Raw genomic sequence first — 24,239 nt, forward strand, 5'->3', positions numbered from 1 at the left:
AGGCTCAAAATGCTTGGGGCCATAGCTGTCATGAGAGGTAAGGCGCAGACCGGGAAAGCAGACGAAGGCAGGGACGTCACTAGGATTGAAAGACAAGGGGGGTTTATAGCCCCCAGGGTTGTAGGAAGCAATTAGCGCGTATGGAGGGCTGAATTTTTCAACAAACCTAAACAGGCTTCTTTAATTTTATTATCTCATTAATCTAAAAGGCTCCACCCTGAAGAAAACGACAACAACAAAACAAATAATCTCTTTACCTGTAAAGCTCCACCAGTCTTAATCACGCTCCCTCAGCATCAGCTCCCCTGCCGCTCTCCTGCTTCTCCCTCAATCTTTCAAAATACTTTCGTATATCCATCTGGTATATAAACTGAACTTCAGTGTCCCTGTTTTTGCTGTTGTAAAACATATATCCACTTAATGGTAAGTGCCCCTGTTTTTGCTGTTGTACAAGAGCAAAAACAGGGAACCTTATCATTAAGTTTTTGATCACAATAACTAACTATGACAGCACCATTATGTTAGTCTAAATTAGTTTTAAAATAGCCAACAACGTCACTTTCCTTTCACTGACGGAAACTTAAGTAAAGTTAAACAATTAACAGTTATTGACACCTACTCACAATCTCTGACAATGAAATTATCTGGCCGCTTTTTTCTGTTGAACGTTGCTACTCGCTTACAATCAGCGACATGTAGCATCCGCCTGGTTCCTAATGCCCGCATCTACCTATAGCAGCTTAAACAGCCAGTACATAATTTTAATTAAAGAATGATAGCTAGACTTACAGTATTGTTTTTAATAATAGTCTTGCTTCTATTTGTTAAGTTTCTACCTGCGCTCAGTGATATCTTGTATGAAATGTATGGATATATAATTTTTAAATAGTATGATAATTACTATATTTTTAGGGGGGGGGGGGCTTGGGATCATTTTGGGGGGGCTGAAGCCCACCCTAAATAGGCCTAACGACGCCCATGGGCGAAGGAAAAACGAACTGAGGTAAAAGGGATTTAATATGGAAACACGGAGGGCGGACGAGACAGAATCACCATAACAGCACATAACACTACAATGACAGAACTAGGGAAACAAACTCTGACGTGGACTTAAATACACCAAACTAACGAAGACAACTCGAAACAGCTGATTAACACTGGGAATCCACACGAGGTTAACGAGGGGGGCGTGGCACAGGAGTATCGGCACGAGCGGGGTGTGACAATAGCCCCGAGTGTTCGGACCTAAGGACGCCCATGGCTGAAATACTATTAACTGATGAAAATAATGTGAATAAGAGATCCACCAAGACACCATGGCAGCTTAGTCAACTTGGCAAACTTGTGACTCAGTTATTTTCAAACATGCATTATTTATTTTAAAGCTACTTTTCTATTAAATATATCAATACATCAGAAAACGCATGGCAGTTGTGCATTTCAAGATCTGCGATTTTATAAAAAAAAAAAAGTCAAACGTTTTTATTAATGTTAAATTCCAAACATGCATTATATTTGCTGAAGATACTACTGTTTTCGTCCAAAAGTATGTCGTTCAGAGAGCTCGTGGTTCAAGTTGCCAATAGTGTGTGACTGTGTGTGTGACCTGAGTTATAGTATGTTCCACCACCATTCCCCCCCTGCTGTTATTCAATTCAACTGTGCAAACATTAACTATAAAATATATGAATAATAGTTTGCTCAATATTTCATGACTCTCGCAGCATTTATGTTTTGTTACTGTTTTGCATGTTGCTGTGTTCCTCTGCTTCTTCTCTACCATGAGGACATGGACCAATGGTGTGCAGCAGCATAGGGAATATATATGGATTTATTATTAAATATTAAAACTGAAACATTTAGGTAACTGCTAAGTTTTTAAAAAAGGAAGTAAATTATCTAACAAGAAGCACCTGTGATCTGTTTCTCTGTTCATGTCATTAATGTACTGCCTTCACCGCTAACATTAATAACATCACAAAGCACTCATCAGCTAATAGTTAGCTAAATGGTTATATGCACTCGTTGGCCATTAAAGTTAGTTACACCTATGTAGCTTTGGGCAGCGCCCTCTTTTGCCTTCAGAACTGTTTAAACAGTAGATGAGTTGTGTGTTCAGAGAAGCCATTCTGTACACTACTGTACTGAGCTGTTATTTTTGAACTTATGGCCTTCCTGTTAGCTTGAATGAGTCTGGCCGTTTAACTCTCCCTTCTCTCACTGACCATGTGTTTCTTGCCACAGAAATTCCATTGTCTGGATGGTGTTTGTTGGTCACACCATTCTTCATGAACTCTGACACTATACATAATGTGTTCAAATCCCAAAAAGGTGCCTGTTTCTAAGATATTGGAACAAATACATCTGGTGCCAACAATCACACTGCATTCAAAATCACTTATATCATGGATCTTAGCAATTGTAATGCTTCAGCTGAACAGGAAGTGAACCTCTTGACCCTGTCTGTATGCTGTTTTCATTCACTTGCAGTCATATGGTTCACTGTTTGGAGGAGTGGGCTGTTTGCATTAACCAGCAGGTGTACCTAATAAACTAGCAACTGAGTTAATGCATTAATAAAAATAAGTCATGACATAACATCATTACAAAACCACTTGTTTGTTTCCTAAACAGTTACGTGGGTGTTGCGCCATTCCTGTTAATATAGGCACTTTTTCCAATAGGTTAGGGAACATAAAAGGAAAATGTAAAGAAAATCCCTACCATGATTTTCTGTATTGACCCTAGAAAAAAAAACAATCACTAATCCATTCATTATATTCTGTTTTCCCTGTGGACCTGTGACCGTGTAATGGATTTGAGCATGAAGATGGATGGAACTTTTTTGGCTATTGATTTTATTAGTTATTGTTATCAGATACACCCCACCCACCCCTACCCATTATCGTAACCACTGAGTCCCAACTGGGGTTGCGGGGGGCCTGGAGCCTATACCAGGAACAACAGGCGCAGGCGGGAACCAACCCTGGGCGGGCACCAACACGCCGCAGGGCGCCAACACGCCACAGGGCGCACGCACTCACACAGCCACACACACTCACACAACTACAGGGCCAATTTAGACTCACCAATCAGCTTATCCTGTACACGCTTGGACTGTGGGAGGAAACTGGAGTTATCAGATACAGCAAAAAAAAAAAATATTGCTCGTTTTCTGGTATCAGTAATTATGTACTAAAATATCTACCTCATAGAAAAAAAAGAAGTAGAGGGAAAAAGGAAGATGCAGTGAGCAGGGGATCGCAGGGGATCATAGGCGATCGTAGGGGATCATAGGCCATTGCAGGGGATCATAGGCGATCGCAGGAGATCATAGGCCATTGCAGGGAATCATAGGCGATCGCAGGGGATCATAGGCGATCGCAGGAGATCATAGGCGTTCGCAGGGGATCATAGGCCATCGCAGGGGATCATAGGCCATCGCAGGGGATCATAGGCGATCGCAGGGGATCATAGGCCATCGCAGGGGATCATAGGCCATCGCAGGGGATCATAGGCCATCGCAGGGGATCATAGGCCATCGCAGGGGATCATAGGCGTTCGCAGGGGATCATAGGCGATCGCAGGAGATCATAGGCGTTCGCAGGGGATCATAGGCGATCGCAGGAGATCATAGGCGATCGCAGGGGATCATAGGCCATCGCAGGGGATCATAGGCCATCGCAGGGGATCATAGGCGATCGCAGGGGATCATAGGCCATTGCAGGGGATCATAGGCGATCGCAGGAGATCATAGGCGATCGCAGGGGATCATAGGCCATCGCAGGAGATCATAGGCCATCGCAGGGGATCATAGGCCATCGCAGGGGATCATAGGCGATCACAGGGGATCATAGGCCATTGCAGGGGATCATAGGCGATCGCAGGAGATCATAGGCGATCGCAGGGGATCATAGGCCATTGCAGGGGATCATAGGCGATCGCAGGGGATCATAGGCGATCGCAGGGGATCATAGGCCATTGCAGGGGATCATAGGCGATCGCAGGGGATCATAGGCGATCGCAGGGGATCATAGGCCATTGCAGGGGATCATAGGCGATCGCAGGGGATCATAGGCGATCGCAGGGGATCATAGGCGATCGCAGGGGATCATAGGCGATCGCAGGGGATCATAGGCCATCGCAGGGGATCATAGGCCATTGCAGGGGATCATAGGCGATCGCAGGGGATCATAGGCGATCGCAGGGGATCATAGGCGATCGCAGGGGATCATAGGCCATCGCAGGGGATCATAGGCCATTGCAGGGGATCATAGGCGATCGCAGGGGATCATAGGCGATCGCAGGGGATCATAGGCGATCGCAGGGGATCATAGGCGATCGCAGGGGATCATAGGCGATCGCAGGGGATCATAGGCCATTGCAGGGGATCATAGGCGATCGCAGGGGATCATAGGCGATCGCAGGGGATCATAGGCGATCGCAGGGGATCATAGGCCATTGCAGGGGATCATAGGCGATCGCAGGGGATCATAGGCGATCGCAGGGGATCATAGGCGATCGCAGGGGATCATAGGCGATCGCAGGGGATCATAGGCCATTGCAGGGGATCATAGGCGATCGCAGGGGATCATACGCGATCGCAGGGGATCATAGGCGATCGCAGGGGATCATAGGCGATCGCAGGGGATCATAGGCGATCGCAGGGGATCATAGGCGATCGCAGGGGATCATAGGCCATTGCAGGGGATCATAGGCGATCGCAGGGGGTTGCACTGCTATAGTTACCCCTTTGTGCATAGTTGCACAAAGGAGTATATACCTGGTATATTTTCCCGTACCTCAGTATGTTGGGTAAATATACACTATATTGTAAAATCTGGTCATAGTTTGTATTTTCCATTAGCCACCATCGCAAAACAATTTTGTACATATGTTGTGTTTTTCTATGAATATTTGGTGCTTCATAATGGGTAAACACTTGAAAAACATTAAAGTTGGGAAATTAGAATTGGTTATGTGAGCAGTTTAAACTGTGAGTGGAAAATGCATTTGAGTAAATAATTAATCACAGCCTGGGTGGCAATATAATGATTCTCACAAAGTCAAAGGCTTTGTATCAGCAGTTCAGCCCTTTGACAGTGATGATTATACCTGCCCTCAAGAGGCTTGATAAGTGAAACACAGGAGGAAGCTGGATGGGCAGGTCAGGATACCACGTTAGCCGCTCAAAAAGCTGGATAATTTACTGTGAAAATCAATGCCTTGTTATGGGCATTAGATCAAGTATTTGCTGTCACCACATGTACTGTACAGCACCTATGGTTATCTTCTTTATTTATAGTCATCTTCTTTATCTCTCTTTATTTTAAACTGGCCTTTGCATGTGTACAAGAGGGAGCCTGTCGTGGCTTGACTTCAGGAATGTGAACAGCACCGTGCTGATGGCTTACAGTGACTCATTTTCCATTCTCATGTCAGTTTGGATATTTTAAACTTTGATTCAAGCAGGATCGAGACAGACATGCAGCTGAAAAGTTTCCATCCCTGGACAGTAGGAACAAAGTAACGGGAGTTATGCTGGCTCCTGACCGGATCAGGGAACACATGTAGGAATGGTAAGCGTCGTTTGAACAAGCAGCCTTGTGAAGCTAATGCAGGACACCTGCTGGTGAAATTAGGAAGTGCAGGCAGGGCAAACCTAAACGCAACATTGATGACGAATGACAAACAGGAGCGTAGCTAGAAACTCTGGGCCATCTCAGGCTTCTGATAAGCGCTGGGTCCCCCTGAATCTGCCAGGGTGTCCATGACCCTCCAATGCCTCTGAGCACAAAGGACTGAAAACGACAACATTGCTCAGCTCAGAATAGTTCATATTGTGGATGAGGAACTTAAATTTCCTGAGACAGCATTAGTTTCATTCACACACGAAGGTAAAATCACGTTATTTTAAGTCAACTGATTCCTTTTGGTGTCTTCACCTTTTTTCATAAATGTTACTCATTTAAATATTGCAGTGATTTTTTTTTTTAACCACGTAAGCTTTTAAAGCAGAAGGGAACAACCGGTCACCGTAAAACCGCTGGACGATAAGCTTGCATTAGAATGTTAAAAGATTAATTATTGCACTTTGTGACCACGGGGTGTCACTCAAATCAAATTTATCAAACATCTCCTGACAGAAGAAGGACGTGTAATACCTTACTCATAGTGGACTTTAAATGAAGGCTTCAAGTCTGTATCTATACATGTATTATATGCAGTGAGCTGTTTACAATATAAATTTAGGCATTTATGCGTCATAACTTAACTCAGAAGATACGTTTGCAGCCTGACTTACAGATGAATCCACTGGAAAACGGTTATAACAGGACAAATTAAAAACAGTCTAAAGCAAATTAAATGCATGTCATTTCATCAAACAAAATAACAGTGACTATAAGCAGCAATGTAACATCAAATGCTTCCAACAATTTTACATGCCACCCATGTTGTTTATATATGGTAGCATCATAATAATTCCAGAAGGTTCTACAAATAGTCAGCAACTTGTGCAAGTATTAATTTTAAAGCTTCACTCAATCTTAGATAGTTGCCAACATCTAAAAACAAAGAAAAATGTTCAATGTTGCTAAAAATCAGACAAAAGTGTTTGCCAAATTAAATATAAATTTCTGAAAAGGATCGGAATACAAGCCATGTGACCCTGTCATACTGTCTTTGAGATGGTCTGGTATGTTGCTGTAACTTGCTCATGATAAGTGAGCTGAACAAGTAAGAGCTGCTTATGAAATTAGATGCAGACCAGCTGAGGTTCTGTCATGGATCATTCTAAACTTACTGCATCTGAAAAATAGGATTCAGTTCAATGAATTGCTTGCGAAATACAACTTCACAATAACATTGATCACTCAACACCACGATGCTGCATTATCTCTGTGAGCAAAGGCACAGACCTGTGAGCCAATCAAAACCACACCAAAACAGCATAGCATGAGGACACCACAGTCAAAGGGATGCTGGGGTTGCAGCCTCATTTGACCAATGTGTCATCAAAGTGTAGATGAAGGTTCAGTCAAGTTAGCAGGTTACATGCTGGTTGTGGATCCCAAAGGCCTGAGTGGTTCCTTGCCTTTTACCCTTGAGAAAGGTACTGAACCTGAATCATCACAGCGAGCTGTTACCCACCCTGACAAATGAAATAATGACAGAAAATGCAAATGGGTTTACTAGTGGAAAACCGATGCCTTAGATTTGGTCTGGAAGCAAAAGAATTAAAATATGCATGTTAAATACTACATTAAGATATTATGAAATCAGTGTTAATGTTTATATTGCGAATAAATTATATTCTCCACTTTATTGTCTAAAGCTTTTGCGTGTTGTTGGGACAAAAAAGGAAATTTTAAATATTCAAATTTTAAATTGACTTTACTTCAATAACCTGCATCTTGTCCAAGCTTTCACCAGTTTTACAAGCAGTTACTCTCAGCTTGACAGTTTCATTAATAAAACTTATAAAACTGAAAAATATGTATATATTCAAATAAATGCCTCAGCCTTAGGATTAGTTATATTGGACTCTAATAATTCCCACTGGCGTGTCTTTTTTGGACACATATTACTTGGTCATGAACACTAACATTCTCTGCCATTATCAGCCACAGAGTAATAAGGTCCAGTTCTCAGTGCTTGAGTTAAACATAGAATAGATTGCAAATGGCCAGTAAAATATTTGCGAAATTAGTAATTTAACCAGATTTAAATATAACAAAAAGGGACAGAACAACATGTGTATAATTTAGGTTAAAAGCAATTCTTTGTTTTATTGTCAACAAAGAACATTACATATAATTTCTGATCTTAAAATTGTTTAATGTCTGTTGATGCATTTTACCTAGTAACAGTACTTCTAATTTTTTATTATAATATATTTAAAATAACATGAACCACTCTAAGCCTGTAGCTGGACAAAAACAGAGAATACAAAATGAAAGCTGTTATTTGTGCTATGGGGTAGAGGAGGACCCTCAAAGAGAAGCACTTCAGCTGCTTTCTGGGGACCAAGGGTCACGTGAGAAAAATCCATAATCCGCAAATCAGCGCATTGAAGAAGTTAGTGTTAATGATTTGAGTACGAACATATCAATGTGTATGGTGACCATGTTATTTGCTAGTTATTTCCTTGCATCACCATTATGACTAAGTGTTACACTTTTAAAACCAATGAGATCTTTAATTATTAAAAACAATCATATGGCAATAGCTTAAATTTGTGTCACTTGTATTTGATGCTAAACATCCTTTGCATTCTGGGCCATTCATATATACAATAAATAGATGTAATTGAGAATGATAATTTAACTGATGGCAATCTGTTCTTTATTGTTTTTTTTTATCTTTCATTTTCTTCACCATCACAAGCATTTTCCTGTGAACAGGATGGAATTCCCGCGTCGACACGAGTCTCGTGAGTCAAAGTCGGATCTGCTGCTGCACTTGGCCGTCCTCCTTTCCTTGCGCGTGTCTTTTGGGAGCCTCTGGTGCGTCTGTCACCATTTCATCCTTGCATAGATTCCTCCGTTTCCCCCTCGTCTTTCTCTCACACTTCTTTTCTGCCTCCCGTCGCTCTATAGAGAAGAGAACAATTGAATCGCAACAGTCTGGATTTTGGAATGTGATTTCATATTTACTCTCGTTTTTAATAACAACCTGGTTTTCCAGATTAAATCGTAACTAAATAAAGAGGCGTTTGTCTTCATCTCTAGTCTCAAAGAAAGAATTCCAAGACCTAAACAATGTGAGATGTTTAAATGAATTCAATGCTACAGATGAATGGTTTCTGTTAGGGACTTATTAACTGTGGTGTGGGTGAAGGACAACCTGAAGCTCAAATACTGTTTTTATGAACTCCATGTGCAACATCAGCTATATACACTGTACAACTGAGACTGTAATGCTGAAATATGTAAGTTCATATTTCGCTTCCCATAATCCTGTCTGGCCTACAACCGTCACTTGTGTTTAATGAAATTAAAAGGAAAGCAAACCAGACCAAAGAAAGGAAGTGATTCTATACTGAAAGAGATTTCAGTGTGTTTTCAGGGATTTTATTTTATTTTGTTGTATTTTGTTTAAAGATACACATGCTAAATGTTTGTTTCTTGTAAGTAGGCTTTATGAGGCCACATCACTAAAATGTGTCTCTGCAGTAGGGGGCTGGGTACTGATGGCGGATACCCCAGCACTGCCTGTTCCGTGGCATTCCAGCAATGTGTTCCCCATACTGCCCCCTAGTGGTGGTGAAAATGTGTAACAAGTTTTTTCGGGAACTTCCCTCGGACAGCTGGCTTAACATAAAATTTATGCTTGAGATGCGTCTCCCCACCCCCAGTCCACTTTTAGTTACTAAATTTTACATCAAAACAATGAAACAATAAGCACTGCTCATAAAAAATGCTTTTTGCTTTGGCCTAGTTAACAAGGGAAAAAAATGTGACTGGTCCTATTTAGTCCACAACCAGACGCTGCTGTAAGACCTTTGGTCTCCTTCTTTGTCTTGATCATTATCCCAGCCTGAAACATAAATGGAGTCCCATTGAAGATCAGCTCCCTTTCATGTTAACGAACGACTGGCAGATATAAGACTTTCCATTCGACGGGGCCCAGATTAGCTTCAGTGGGAGACTCAGAAAGTGTCCAATGGTCAACCCTCACGCTGGGCTTCAGGCTGGTGTGTCGTCGTACAGTTTTCCGCTTTTTCTGCCATGCAGGGGGGTCTTTGTCAGGGACTTTCATTTTCGTGAATCGTCCGCATTATGTGTGCTTAATGCGAATGCACACACTTGCCAAGAGGAAATCCAAGATGCTGCCGTGTGTGTGTGTGTGCGTGTGTACATCATCAAGGTTACCCACACAAGCTACGTGTGCTGAGGAGACAGCGAAAGGAGACTCTCCAGACTCCAGGAGGGTGCAGTGACCAGAGAATGAGCTCCAAGTGGCTTGGCTTTAGTGTCCATGACGAATGTAAGCCTTTAAAAATACAACGTACATTCTTTTCTGTGTTTGTTTTTACCGTGAGACACACAAAGTGGGGTTTTGCCATTAAAAAGGCTGAGAGAAACAAGATAAAAACATGAAAATGTAAATAAGACTGACAGCAGAAAGGAGAAGCAGCACATGCATGAGGAGCGTGACCCCACATCCCACTGGCGCTTCTCTGGAGGTCCAAAGAGAGCCAGCTATCCAGCCATACCGGTTCCCTCAGCCTGAAAACGCAAACACTTGCAGAGGACCCCAAATCCGTTTGATCCAAACGAGCTCGTAATCTCTGTGTAAATGAATCGTGTTGTTTTACTGAACAGCTTGTGCCCCTGCAGATATGTAATCCTGCACATTAAAATTACAGCAAAGCCGTCGCACAGAGCATGCAGCTAGCGTGATGCGAGCGGTAAAAGTCCTGCACGCTTGGAAATGCTCTTTTTGATGAATTCCCAGGCCACATGTGCCTTTTCAGACCATGGCTGCGTCATTTTCTTCAGCAAAATTTATTGTTGATTTGGAATTGGAAAAAAAAAAAAAACATACTGGACATACACTGCAACTTTGCATCAGTTAAACTGATATTCTAGAGAACTGTAGTTGAAGAAAGCAATTTATTCCACATGGTTTTCATTTCAATAAAATATTTTGGTTTCTGCTATTGATTTGGTTATTCAAAATTAGAGTTTTCGGCTGGAAGGAACATATGTTCACAGACTGTTGGGATGTATTTGAGTAGATGTTTTATTCAATAAATATATACATAAAACATGGTAATAAACTTCACCAACAAAAGGAAGTAAATAATTTTATATGGCTTTGACTGGGTTAAAATCTATTTTAGCCATTTTTGAATTTAAAGTTCACATACTGCGTTGACCTTTTTTTTTTAATCTTTTCTCGTTGTCATTCTGGCCAAGTCACATGATTTACCGCCCTCTGATGATATGCCGGAAACCGTATGAGCGGGAGGAAAAAGAAACACTTCATTTCAGCAACTAAAAGTAGCTGCTCCGCTTTGATGCCGGATGACGCTTGATGGACAGCTCCAAATTAAATAATAGCCATCCGTCTTTTCATGCGGTCACATATGTAGACCGGGACAAATCTGTTTCTGATGTACGCTCACCCTGTCAAAACACATGGGCCAAGATTCGAGTCTGTGGAGTATCAGTTACAAGCCTCTTCACAAACAGCCAACCCATTTCTGGGATGAAGCTGCTTTCCTCTGAAACCTTTTAATGACTTCGAAACAAAGACTGTATGATATTAGTTTGGGTACGCCAGAAAGCCTTTTTTGTCTTTTTTTAATGGTGATATGGGGAGGGGGTTGTCATGACTTTGGTTATCAAAAGAGATGCTTCTAGAAAGGTTTTTTTTTTTATCTTATTTATTAGACGACGACATACAAATGAGGATCAGAGTGTGGCATCAAACAATGTCCCTGGAGCCTTTGGGATTAAGAGTCTTGCTCAACGCCCAACGGTGACATCACTCTGCCAGTCATGAGATTCGAATCAGCAACCTTCCGATCACGGAAAGAGTCGTAACCCGCGCAGGGCCACACACTGAGCCTATTTCCCATCTGCTCGGCAGTTCCAGAAAGATCCGCCCGCAGCGCGGACGGGCTGAAGGCTCACAGTGGCCCTTTGACTGTTACGAGGCATAACAAGGCGCTGACATGCAAGCCCACAAATAGCACCGTGCACCATTAAACGAGCGTAGAGGCAGTATGCCACGCTATTAAAATCAACGGCCTAAATGACGACTTTGGTGTGATGATGACTTTGCTTCATTAGCAATTAACACCAGTGTGGCATCAGAGCTAAGAGCACAACCATCTGTGTGTTTTTTTTTTTTTTTTTTTGAAGGACTGGTACCATCAGCGTTCCAGTAACCAGGGGCCGAACTAAAGAGGCATATGGTGTACAGCACAGTACAGCCTACAGAGGGCGCCAGTCCATTATAGGTTTTTATCATATTACTTTCTCTGCAACATTATTTTCATGCAACATAAAAAATCCGACACATTTCTGTTATTTCTACAGGCTAAGACTGAAGATACATTGGAACTGTTTTTGTAAACGAGTGCTTCAAGGTAACAACTGCTGCTGAATTATTAAACCACAGTTTTCCTTACAGCGAGTAAATAATGTTTCGGACACAATGTTTTGGACAAATTTGACCAAAATAAATTAAATTTAGTAATACAAAGCAGCTCATCACAAGCCACATGGACTAAACAGTAGTTCAGTTATGTATGTGCATTTAATACATTAAGCAAGGAGGTCAAATAAGCTCTATGTGGTACTAAAATTACAGCTTCAACGTATCTCATTTTATGCACAGCAATTATCTACTTGGGTACTTAAATACAGCTGGCATAAATATGCATTGAAGTTCAATCAGTTGATTGCTTTGATGTGTAAGACCTTTCAGATATTTCAGTATCAGGATAACACATAAATTTTCCTTCAATGACACTGTTTTAAAGCAATTTTGAGTCAGTGATTCTTTGGTGCTGCTGCTGAGAGGTTTTGTTTCCTGTTATACTTTGAGGAAAACAAAAAAATATTGTTAGTATGCCGCAATGGTTAAAACGCCAAAGTAAATTTCGCCCTATTTGGAAGCTGCAAAATATATTACTAAAAACATATTGTGAAACATCTGAGGATAGAAAAAATATGGAATATATATTAACTACAGCAAGTATTGTATTAATGAATTTTCTTTCAGCAAAAGCTAAACATGCAAAGCAGCAGTTTGACAGTCCATAGAGGCATATAATATGTAAAAGATGATCTTCTGTACTTCTCACCCCAGTAAGTATGTTAGCTAAAGTTCAGATTCTTGATTTCATGTATGAACACAACACCTATCACTGCACTAGAATCAGAAAACACAAAATACAGCAGCAATATTCAATAATTAATTACATGCAAACATTGCAAACATTTAGCAAAAAACATTCATCTTTGATAAGGATGGGAAATATTTTATATATGGAATGGAAGGAGGGATAAAAGTGGATGAATGTGGATTCATAGCCCGAGTTAGCAGGTAGTAAGCATGATTCCAGGAAAATCTAAGTTGTTTTCATACAAGCTAGATAAAAGCAACTAATTGCAATGTTCAAATTAAAACAAACTATTTTTCAGTACAGATCCAAAATGTTTCATTGCGGATTAGTAACTTGGCAGTTAGAGCGATTATGTTTTCTGATTCTATGTTGTTTTGTACACAAGTATACAAAGTGTGATTTGCGATATATTTGGCTTTTTTAAAGACATGAACAGGGTAATATTTTATATTTAAATTGTTTATATTGCAATTTAATGCATATATACTGCTGTTGCTCACAGAATCGTGTTTTGGTTTGGGATCTAGACAAAATGACATAAGGTTTGTGTTACATTACTACGCTTATCTGATCAGAGGCAGGAGAGAACTTAGGTGATAGGTAAATAGTCAAGGGCATAGCTAGAATTTTTGGGCACCCTGACAAAATATCATCTTGGGCCCCCACCCAATTTTACATATTCAAGGACCCGTTTGAGGTGCGCAAATCTGCCAGGCTACCCATGCCCCTACTACGCCCCTGCCAATAGTTTTTTCTAACTGCTCTTATGAGTAAATTAAAAGATCTTTGAGTTATTTATAGTAGTTCATATCTGAATCATGAAGATTCATGAAGACTAAGTGCATTGTTGATGCATATTTTTACCACTGACTTTGCAGAATTGAGCAATAAATAGATGTTTTTACTTAAGTTTATTTTATGGCGCTACATGAAACGCAATGTACCCAGTCTCATGGTGACGATATTTTGTAAGTCATCTTCCTCTGAACGTGTACGCATCTCGAAAGTGCCCTTTGAAGATAATGTGTTTTTCGACAGATTATAACTATCACAGAAGAGGAAAAGTAGATGGTTAATAGGCTTCTGCTACCCAAACGTAGACAGAGAGGGTCGCCCTTGTTGTGCTGCAAGTTACCGTTTCCCCACTTTTCCCACTGAATATTTCAATGCAACATAATATCGATCTGTGAGAACTGGAAAAGCAGAGCTCCTTACATAACATGATACACACTGTCGATTCAGGTAAAACCAGCCAACAACTAGTGCATGTGTCAAGCTTGATTGCAGAATACATGCTTCTTTATGCCAAACACTATCCGCTAATGGCCCGAAGGCTCTGGGCTTCAGCTTACCTCCCGGGCATCTCTTTTGCATCGGACATTTCCTATTTTCACTCTGAGCTGGACAGAGGGGTGACTTTTGCCTGCTCCTGCTCTGCCTCCCCCACCTGTAGCCACAGCTCAAACCTTTTCGTCTGCAGGCAGTCCATTCGCTCCAAGGCTGCAACTGACAGTCCTCTAAAAGAGAATTGTTATTGTTAACACAACCCAATCGATGCCTAATGTATTTAATATATGTCTGATTTCATTTTCATAGGTGTTCTGCACTTCAGACTAGAGTTTCTCTGGATGTTTTCGTATTCACATGATGGCCAGCAGGTGGAGTACTGATTAAGGATATTGATTCATAATATGTAGGTCATAGGCTGAAGCCGAGGACAGGCCCCAGTGAAGCATTTTTTGAGTTGAGATACAAACATAAAACAGACATTTTAATCCTTCACTAAGTTGTAGATAACAGAAACCAATGGGTAACATTATTTTATGGCTGATTGAAGAGTAAATTGTAGTCCAAACACATATATTTTGCAAACAATGATCAACTTATAAATGGATATAACTTGCTGTTAAGGAGATCATAGTCTACTTCTCATTGGTTACTTTACTGGATGCAAATTGAGTTAAATGAGGCCATGACTAACAGCACACACTAATCTCACTCAATTTTGAATCTCATTTCTCTTGTCACAAATATTTTGAAAAACATATGCAAATATAGCAACAGTATATAGTGTTTAGCCACTACAATGTTTACAGATTGTCAATCATATGTAACTAGTAGATTGTTTCCTAAAAAGATGGTGATTTATATCGTATAAATGTTCAAATGTGTTTGTTACAGCACATTTCACAAGTAGATTGTCACATGCCTCTGAACAAAGGAATCATTTGGCTGAGCAATTAAGTTACACAATTATAGAAAAATGTGTTTCAAAGAATCCACTTGACCTCTTTCAATAGAAATCTCTGACAATTTCAAAACCGTGCAGAACGACATGTTCTGGTAGAATATTTTTGCCCCCCCCCCGGGTTGACTGAAAAGTGATTTGACCTTTAATGATAAACAGACAAATAGCTAAAAAAATATAACTGAAAGGACCTGAGAGGTCTGACATTTGCAAACAATACGCGAATTAATGGAAACGGAAAGAATGAGTTTAAGCAATTAAGTGCTCAGTAGGAAATTAACTGAAATTGGAAGCGGCACTAAGTACTGCAACTTAGCGTGTCAGTTCTTGGGAGAAAACTCGAGCTTTGCCTCATTGGCTCACCTCTCCCTTCCTGCTAGTATTTGGTCATCTTTCTTTTTTTTGGCCGGGGTCTTATCTCGGTGAGGAGTACTCAGACAGCTGCAATGCATTGAAGCCTCAGCTGCCTTGTATTCCGCGTCCAGCTGCAGCTCATTTAGCGCCGGGCACGCTCTTGCCCCAGGACGATGGCTTTCTGCCTTCCACTTTGATTGTTCGCCGGCGCCCTTTGTTTAGTGCCCTGACTCCTGCTAAATCTGCCGCATTGTGCATCGCTAACAGGGTGAGGCATGGACGTGCATACCTGACCGCTTTTATCAGCCACACCTTTGTGACTGTCAGGTGACTGCAATCAGAATGATTTGCATGCATTTAAAACCCAGATATTCTGAAATGAACTGAAACAGCAATGCCATACATACTTTTGTTTGTTTGTTTGTTTGTTTGGGTGGGGGAGGGGGTAGATACAAAATGGTTAAAGAGACTGACTTGCACCCTAAAATGTTGATGGATTAAATTTCAGGAAGGTCATCCTGTTGTATCTTTAAAGGGACTTAATTCCAAACTCCTCCAGGAAATTATAACTGTATAAATTTGTAAAAGCGATTATTTACAATCTCATCACATCAGTTGTTATAGATTCAGTTGTAATCATAGGTTTACACTGTCTCCATAGTCATTGTGAAGTGTCAGAAGAATTACGAGAAGTCACAATAATTCCCTTACTTGAATTGTAATTAAGGGGAATATATTTCCATGGATTTCATTCACTTCTCCTTCATGCATGTCATACTCGGGCTGACTGAAGGGAATTTACAGTTATGTACTATCAACACAAAATCTCCAAATAAAAATTGTGTATTTTGTTTGATGCTTCTGTTTAAAGAAGCAACCCATTCTACTATGCTGTAGTGGTTATATACTTTTATATAATATCATTTACATTTAACATCAGAGATGGTGTCTTCTTCATGCTCGGGCTGCTTCCAGCTACTCTGTTTCTTCCCACAGCCCAAAGACTTGCGGTTTAGGTGGACTGGTGTCTCTAAATTACAGTCTGTGCTGCCTTGGTGGACTGTGTGCCCCGTTCTCTGCTTCCTGGGAGAGATTCTAGTCTTACCATGCGTTGCATAAGTATTGGAACACGGCGGAATGGGCACCCTAAAGTGCACATTAGCCATACTAATGGCAGCATAAATTTATTTTCCTCTGCGCATCATTTTATCATAAAGATCGCTTAAAATAAATACTTACATTTACAGTAAACTGGAATCTACAGCACTGTGCAAAAGTCTTAGGCAGCCAAAGAAAATACTGTTTAAATGATCTTAATGTTGGTGTAAAACTATGTCTGCATTAGCCCTGCTAAAACCTCCGCTAAAATCACCCCAGTATTTTCAGCAGCCATCCAATAAACCCATGCGTTTTCAGCACACCTTCTATAGCTAATCAATATCTCAATTACTTATTTTAATAATTTAATTAATTAATTAAGTAAGCTGGTGGTGAAATGTAATAAATACACAGAATGGCTGAGGCGCCCCTGAGGAGAGATTTGGGAACTTGTCTAGCCGGCTGACAAGATATCAGTAACTTTTTGGAGAACAGAAGCAATTCTTAATAGTTGTTATTGTGTTACTCTTAATTTGCATTACCATCAGTTTAGCATTAGCTAAACTGTTTTTTTGTTTTGTTTTGTTTTGATCAAAAAGTGCATGTGCTACCCAGATAAATAGCTTTAAGCATTTCTTTTGACTGCCTTAGACTTTTGCACAGTATTGTATGTGGGCTCAAAATATAAAGCACGCTGGAAATTAATATTGACGCAGCAACAAATAGCCCATACAATCCCAAGAAGGCTGAGTGAAAAGAATTCCAATTCTGGGTCTCCTCACCCACCAAGGCATACAGAACAGACGTTCCACCTAAACAGCAGGGAGAGACCTTGAAGGAAACCCACAGGAAGTCTTCACAAACACAGATGGGCTCCTTCCCAACCCTGGGGATACACCAAACACTAACCACTGAAAGAATAAAGATTAAATTACAACGGAGTGAAGTCCAGACTCTTCTTTATCAACATAAATGATGTGTGCAAGGATGTTTGAAATGTTACTTACTGATGATACATGTGTTACTAAGTGGTATCATGTACGGTTAATATCAAGCAGATACTGTAAAAGTTCAGGGGATTCAGATAGAATCCATGTGGGACAACAGATTTAATGAAGACTACCATAAGTTTTCTGACAGGTATCTGAGTTGAAAGCGTACCAAGTGTATTGAGTTGTAAGATCTATACTTATCTATACCGACATATAAATATGCTGGCTGCCCTATAAAGCACTGAAATGGATAGACAACATGCATACAAAACCCTAATGGCCCTTGAAGCAGTTAGAGAAATCAATACAGGCATGGTAACAGTACAGTGTCCAGCAGGTTTTCATAAATGTTCTTGGATCACAGAAGATTAACTTCCTGAAAGTAAATTTTGGTTGAAAGACTTACCTAAGCAGTCTGTTAAATCTGGATATGTGTCTTCTGGACAGTTGTGCAAGCACTTTCCTTTAAACAGCTGGAACCCTGGTTTGCATTTTGTGCAGAAGTCTCTGCTGAAGCACGAATCGCAACTGGGGGCTTTGCATTCTGGGAAACCGAGAAGAATTTATTAATACTGAGCTGCATACAAGCTCCATATACGGTATTTACCAGAAGAACATTAAGAAGCATTTCATCTCATGCCAACACAAAGTCCTAAGAATACTTTTCATAAGTCTTTGTGCATATAGAACTTGTTTATGGACATGTATGGCTGGTCACATCACATGCTACAATGTTTTAGACCTAAGTACAATCGTGAATGACTTACAGTGATTTGTAGCCACATTTGTATTGTCATATGTTGAAAACTTTTATGGGAAGTCTGGCTGACCTTCGTAATACTAGCCAAGGATACCCTATATTGCCAGGACTCCAGAAGACCATTTTCTTACAAGTCTTTCTCCAGTAAATAATGGGTTGATTTATGTTTGAAAGTAACACACACTGCGTATTTATCGTGATAATAAATTCAGTAATTGTGCAATGGTTTCTGAAGTGTTTCACAGTAATGGGTACCTGATTTTATGCTTTTGATGGTTAAAGGCACCATTAATGCAGAAAGCATTTGTTATACACACACACACACACACACACACGCACATACACATTTATTCATTTAGCGGATGCTTCTGTCCAAAGCAATGTAGAAGGGAGGAAAGTCTGGAGTCTGAGATCTGAGAGCACGGTCAGCAAACACTCCTGGGGCTGTGGGGAGTTGACCACCCAGTGACCACCCAATATACCCATGTATTGTACTACCAACCCTGGTATGGCTAATCAATACTTCATTGACTTTTTAAACAAATTAAATCAAGTAATTAAAGGCTAGTGAAATAAAAAAAAAAAAACCTATAGCAGCTGAGGAGAGCTTTGGGGAACTGAAGTGGTGTTCATCTAGCCATCCAACTACATATCAGAAACTTCTTAGAGAACAGAAGAAACTCTTAGTTTTTATTGTGCTTCACTTAACTTGCATATGTTCCAGTGTTAAACTGTGTTTTTTGTTCTGAGCACATACACACTTACTACCCCAAAAAATAGCTTTAAACATTTCCCTTGACTGCCTAAGACTTTTGCACCGTGCTGTATATAATGTTTCCTGGATGCTGAAAGAGACAAGCTTAACCCGCGCAGAGACTCACTCATGCAGCGGTTCACGCCCCGGCCGCGCACGCCATAGTGTCCCGCTGGACAGGAGTGCAGGCAGGAGCCGTGGTGCCACACACCCTCTCGCCGGAGGAACAGGAACAGCTTCTCTGGGCAGCGCAGGCAGCCGTTATCATGCGAGCACTCCTGACAGTTCCTGCAAACCTCAGAAGCGTCCTTGATGCCTGCGCAGACAAAGACGCAACAGCACATTAGCCTCACCTACATTAAAAACGTCTTCATAGTGACTGTAACTACTAATCTGTCATTTTCATCTGCTCATTCTGCGTAGAAGGGATTTTCATGCAGACAGGTGGTGTCTCTGCCATCAAGGGAGCTGTAATCTGTTTTTTAGACTCTACAGTTTGGACTTTTTTGTTTGTTACTTTGTTAGTTATGTTTTTAATTTTCATTTTGTTTTCTTCTGTTTCATCTCAGAATTGTGCAAAATGAGACGCAGTTCCCAACCGCTGCACGCCCATATCAGGGCAAATGCACAAGAGGTACAGCGGTCTTGCCACAAGAATGCTGCTCCCTCCAGCCACTAAGTGCAAAGATGAGAAAGAACTGACCTCTTTGCAGATGATTAAGTGAAACCATAACCTTTCTGAATGCTGGGGGGGGGGGGGGGCTTTGGCAAACAGGTAATGTGAGTGTATCAAACCAACACAAGTCTCAGGCCTAAGATCAGGCTGCAGCAGACACCACTGTGAAGGATAATCACAGACGCTGATTTCTCAGAATCAGAATCAGAATCAGCTTTATTTGCCAAGTGTGCTGGGACACACAAGGAATTTGGTTCCGGCTGCTTGAGACTCCCTAGTACACAGGCAATAAATGACACTGTACAAACAATAAATTACACTGTACAATAACTAACATTTGAATTATTCACACATGGGTAACGCGGTACAAGTATAACGTGCGAGGTGGGGAAACTCCTCAGACAGCTGAGAAAATGTGTCGCTCACAGAAACTCAGCATGACAATTTGTAGAACAAACTGTATTGAACCGGACAAATCATCTCATCCAGCGTGTTGCTCTGCCTTGATCGATATGCTGCCCGGGACGGACTTCAGGCCCCCCAAGAGCCTGAAGTGGATAAGTGGTTAGAAGATCAAGACTTTTTTTTATGAAGTCTGCAACTGCTTATGCTGTAAGCCCAGAGTTCATCGCAAAATACATATAAGGTGGTATTTGTTTTCGGTCCGCATGCAATGGAAGTTCAGTAAGTTTATTGAACTACTACTTGTAAATCTATGACAATACGAGAATGAGGAACTCATTGCTGGGTACTTTAGCTTGCCTATGGCTTCCCCTGGCAGCTAGTTTTATGTGTTCATGACGACACTATATGAATTGGGCTGATAAGCATCAACTTTCAACCTTTCAACACACAAAAAAGTCCGAAAATAACTTATATGTTGACTCAAGCACCCATCAATAGTCATTCTCTTTCAGGGCAGTGATCCCCTTCAAGTTATGTTGGCATAAAAATATGCTGCATCACCTCCCATGCACTCAGCAGAGGCTAAACACCGGTGGGTTCCTCGCAAATCAAATGCAGTCAGAGCTTCTTCTGCCTTGATTTAACACAGCAGTATAAGAATTAAAAAGACAAAAACAAGTGTTGAGCAACAGAAATGGACTAACGTGACTGCTGACATCTTTACTGTCGATGATGTGCAAGCCTACATGTTTATTTGTAAAAAATAATAAATGCTAGATATTGTGAAATTTTGGAAATGGACAAGAAAGATCACACAAACTACAGCAAAAAAAAAAACTACTTGGACATCTTTTGTGTTTTTATTAAATGTACCTAAATATAATACTATTCTAACAGCTATTGTGGTACATTTATACATATCTACCTTCATTCTGAACCTTTCTGAGTTACAGTAGTTTGCTTAACAGGACTAGATGTTTCAATCCCTGACAACTGAGCGCAGCGCTTGCTTTGAGTGGGGTTGGAGATGTCTTCTTTCATGGGGTGACTTTGATGATGACCATTTAGTGATGTTTCCACCAGTACGACACATCATCGCTATATATGAATAATATGATTAACTGCTACACCATAGCGTTATACTCAAGCATTCACGAGTGAAACAAGGGCTGCTACAACCCGTGGTTTAAGGGCAAACATAAAAAAAAAAAACATTGTCCATTTGTCTACCTAAATGCATATAGTCAACATGTTTCCAAAACACCAAACCCCATCTTAGGACAATTAAAATGAATGTAACCCTCTGGTATTTGCTAGGAGATGCTAGCAAGGTTCAGCAAATGACCAAGAAGCATATGAGAAAAATAATGTCAGTTCATCAAACCATCTGCCATACAGGGGGAGGCTTTGTTAGTGTTATAACGTACCAGTCATGCCCTTCTAGTTAGCGATTAATCAACATTAACAAGTCAACTACAACATAATCATAACTCTGGTACATGACCGTGAAATGAATTGGACAAATTTATCTTTCACTATACAATTGTACTTTATGCTAACGTAGCATAACATAACGTAACAAGTTTGCGGCAAAAAAAGAGAGTACTTATTGCTATACTTAAAATGTACAAAAGGTCCAAAATCTCTAAAATGCACAAATGTTTACCAAAATTTCAATAAAAATGCATGTCATAGACAAGGTAAAATAGGTATTATCCTGATTTCATTGTAATCTCATGATGGAAACATTTCACATTGCATACGACACAATGTAGATTGGGTGTGTTTACGGTGCCACATGTGGCGTCCAGGGGTCCTGACCTAATCAGCAACACGCAGGTTTTTCTCAGTGATAAACATTTGTTTGATGCCCACAGCTTTTACTTAATTGTCATAAGTGACAAGTCTTTTTGAAATTTATTTCCTGGTTCACCTAAATTGTGATCTAGACCATAAATAATACATGTTTTGCGCAGAGCAAAACAGTGTTTTGTGGAGGTTTTTGTTGAAGAGACCCAGTGTAAAGACCTTTCCTCCACTGGTTTAGACTTCCATGCTTAGAATATTTGCTTAGTATAGCTGACAAACTAAATCACTTGGCAAATATGATGTTAAAAAATACAACTGGCAATATATTGGTATTTCTCCAAATGTTTTAAATAAAACAAGACTTATTATTCATGTCTTTAGCTATTTTTTATGCCAAAAATTGCTATAGATTGGAATACTAACAAAGACTAGATATCAACTAAAGTAATGCCAATCCATGAAGAAGAACAATAAAACTGGTTCTGCAAGCAATAGATCACCAGGATTTATTTTCATATCAGGTGGAGTTATGTATAGGCTGCAATTCAGTCAGAGATAGTGCCCCTTTTAAACAGATAGTCAGTATGGATTTAAAAGAGTCAGATCTTGCCGCATTAACCACAGGATATTTATCAGAATCCAACAAAATGTATTTAAATAATTTAATTTTAAGACTATATAACTAAAGAAATGTGAATATAAAATTGGCCAACAATCAGGATAGAAAATGTCCTTTTAAGTGAGACAACACTCAGTTAAACCAATCCAATCAATGGGGTACATCAAGAGTCCTATTCGAGTTCATCATATTTCCAAATATACAATCTCTAAAATGAAATGATTCCTGTGTTTTTGATACAGTATCATCATTTATAAATAAATCATTGGATAAACTGCTTTGGAATAATAAAATACATAATAAAAGTTAATAGTAACGGAATGATTATATTCTCTATTCTTTTATTGGGATTAACATTTCAGCCATGCTTATTCACTACGCATTACTTCAGTGAATTTGAATTTCATAGTAATACTAAAACATGAAGTATTTTGTTATAGAAATAGCATTTTGTATTTTATAGGAAGTCTGCTTCTGAATATAATCGTTCCACCATATGATGATAAATCAAGAAGGCCTACCAAGTAAATTGCAAAAGTATCAACTAACAGCCAGTTTAATTTTTAGTTATGGACCTAATCAAACATGCACAAAGTAACATTTATAGTATAGTATATAATAATATTAATATCACTGAATAGCACATTATTGTTGTTATTGTTGTTGTAATAGTTGTTGTTATTATTATTGCTGTTGTTGTAGTCAATAATAATGTTGTTCTTCTTATTACGTTCTGTTGTTGATTAAAATAATAAAATTGGATATTATCTGAATCTACCTATTACCTTGATCTACCTAATATAAATTATAAAACGAACATAAAGTACGTAAGGGGAAAGATATTCAAATTAAAAACTACATGATGTCAAGTACACGTCTCTGATGCAGTTGAAAATCTGCAATCGAACGAGTACATTAAAGTCGAATAAACTTAATCGCGCACATGACATAACTACTTAATTACGCCTTTGACTTAATGCATGCGTATATTTGTATTCTTACCACTGTCTTTTCTCGCCGTCGGAGTTAACATCATCATTGCATTGCTGATCAGAGTTAATATGACAAGGAGTCGCAAATGCATCTGGGCAGACGACAACCGCTCAAAGCAGGTTCCGTGACATCTGAGAAGATTTCAGGACAAGTCTGTTCCTCCTAAATCTGTATGAGATGTATTACTCTCCCTTGTCTTGTCTTGTCCTTTTAGGAAAGTCCTGGTTAAATAGCCGTGGAAAAAAGTCACAAAAAAGTTTCAACTTACATCACGCACAGTATTTAACCCTTTCAGATCTTGAGTCGTCAAGATCGCGGTAAAGTCTGGTTAGGGTCGGATTACAAGAATGCTGTAATTACAATCGGGTTAGTCAGCTAGGTACCCCAACGTTTCATTGGGCATCTGCAAATTAACACGTGTCTTGTAAACAACACATGTTGTTTACACCACTCATGTGTTTCCGTGTCTTCGCACTTAATGAACGTAATTTTTTTTTATTATTATTCTAACGCTTGTTGTTTTTAATTGTAACATTTTAGTATTTTCGTTCCTCGTTATGTTCTTCATGACATGATTTGTTTAATTATTGTATATTTATATACATATAAAATGTGATATAAATAAATCGTCAGTCTTGAAATCACCAACATATTTATTTCAGTGTC

At 39.9% G+C, this 24,239-nt stretch overlaps 1 protein-coding gene across 2 annotated transcripts; it reads right to left on the reverse strand.

Moving 5' to 3' along the window:
• Positions 1–7,764: 7,764 nt before the first annotated feature.
• On the reverse strand, positions 7,765–23,803 carry rspo4 (R-spondin 4). 2 transcript variants are annotated; one of them, XM_023795269.1, is made up of 5 exons: positions 23,583–23,803; positions 19,283–19,387; positions 17,964–18,101; positions 14,218–14,382; positions 7,765–8,594 (listed from the first exon to the last, which is right to left on the reverse strand). In XM_023795269.1, the coding sequence occupies exons 1-5, from the start codon at positions 23,662–23,664 to the stop codon at positions 8,440–8,442; spliced, it is 645 nt and encodes a 214-aa protein (XP_023651037.1). In that variant the 5' UTR covers positions 23,665–23,803; the 3' UTR covers positions 7,765–8,439. The 2 variants fall into 2 exon arrangements, with proteins under 2 accessions (XP_023651037.1, XP_023651036.1); XM_023795268.2 differs by having other exon boundaries at positions 19,199–19,387; positions 23,583–23,802.
• Positions 23,804–24,239: the final 436 nt, after the last annotated feature.

Source organism: Paramormyrops kingsleyae, chromosome 8 (assembly GCF_048594095.1).
Source record: "Paramormyrops kingsleyae isolate MSU_618 chromosome 8, PKINGS_0.4, whole genome shotgun sequence".
In the NCBI taxonomy this organism is placed as follows: domain Eukaryota; kingdom Metazoa; phylum Chordata; class Actinopteri; order Osteoglossiformes; family Mormyridae; genus Paramormyrops; species Paramormyrops kingsleyae.

Excerpts from the sequence above, each read along its gene's own strand:
- rspo4 (XM_023795268.2), bottom strand. The coding sequence starts at position 23,664 with ATGCATTTGCGACTCCTTGTCATATTAACTCTGATCAGCAATGCAATG. Across the intron at positions 19,388-23,582 it reads GACGGCGAGAAAAGACAGTG|GCATCAAGGACGCTTCTGAG; the intron begins GTAAGAATACAA and ends TTGTCTGCGCAG. Across the intron at positions 14,383-17,963 it reads AGATTTAACAGACTGCTTAG|AGGACTGTCAGTTGCAGCCT; the intron begins GTAAGTCTTTCA and ends ATTCTCTTTTAG.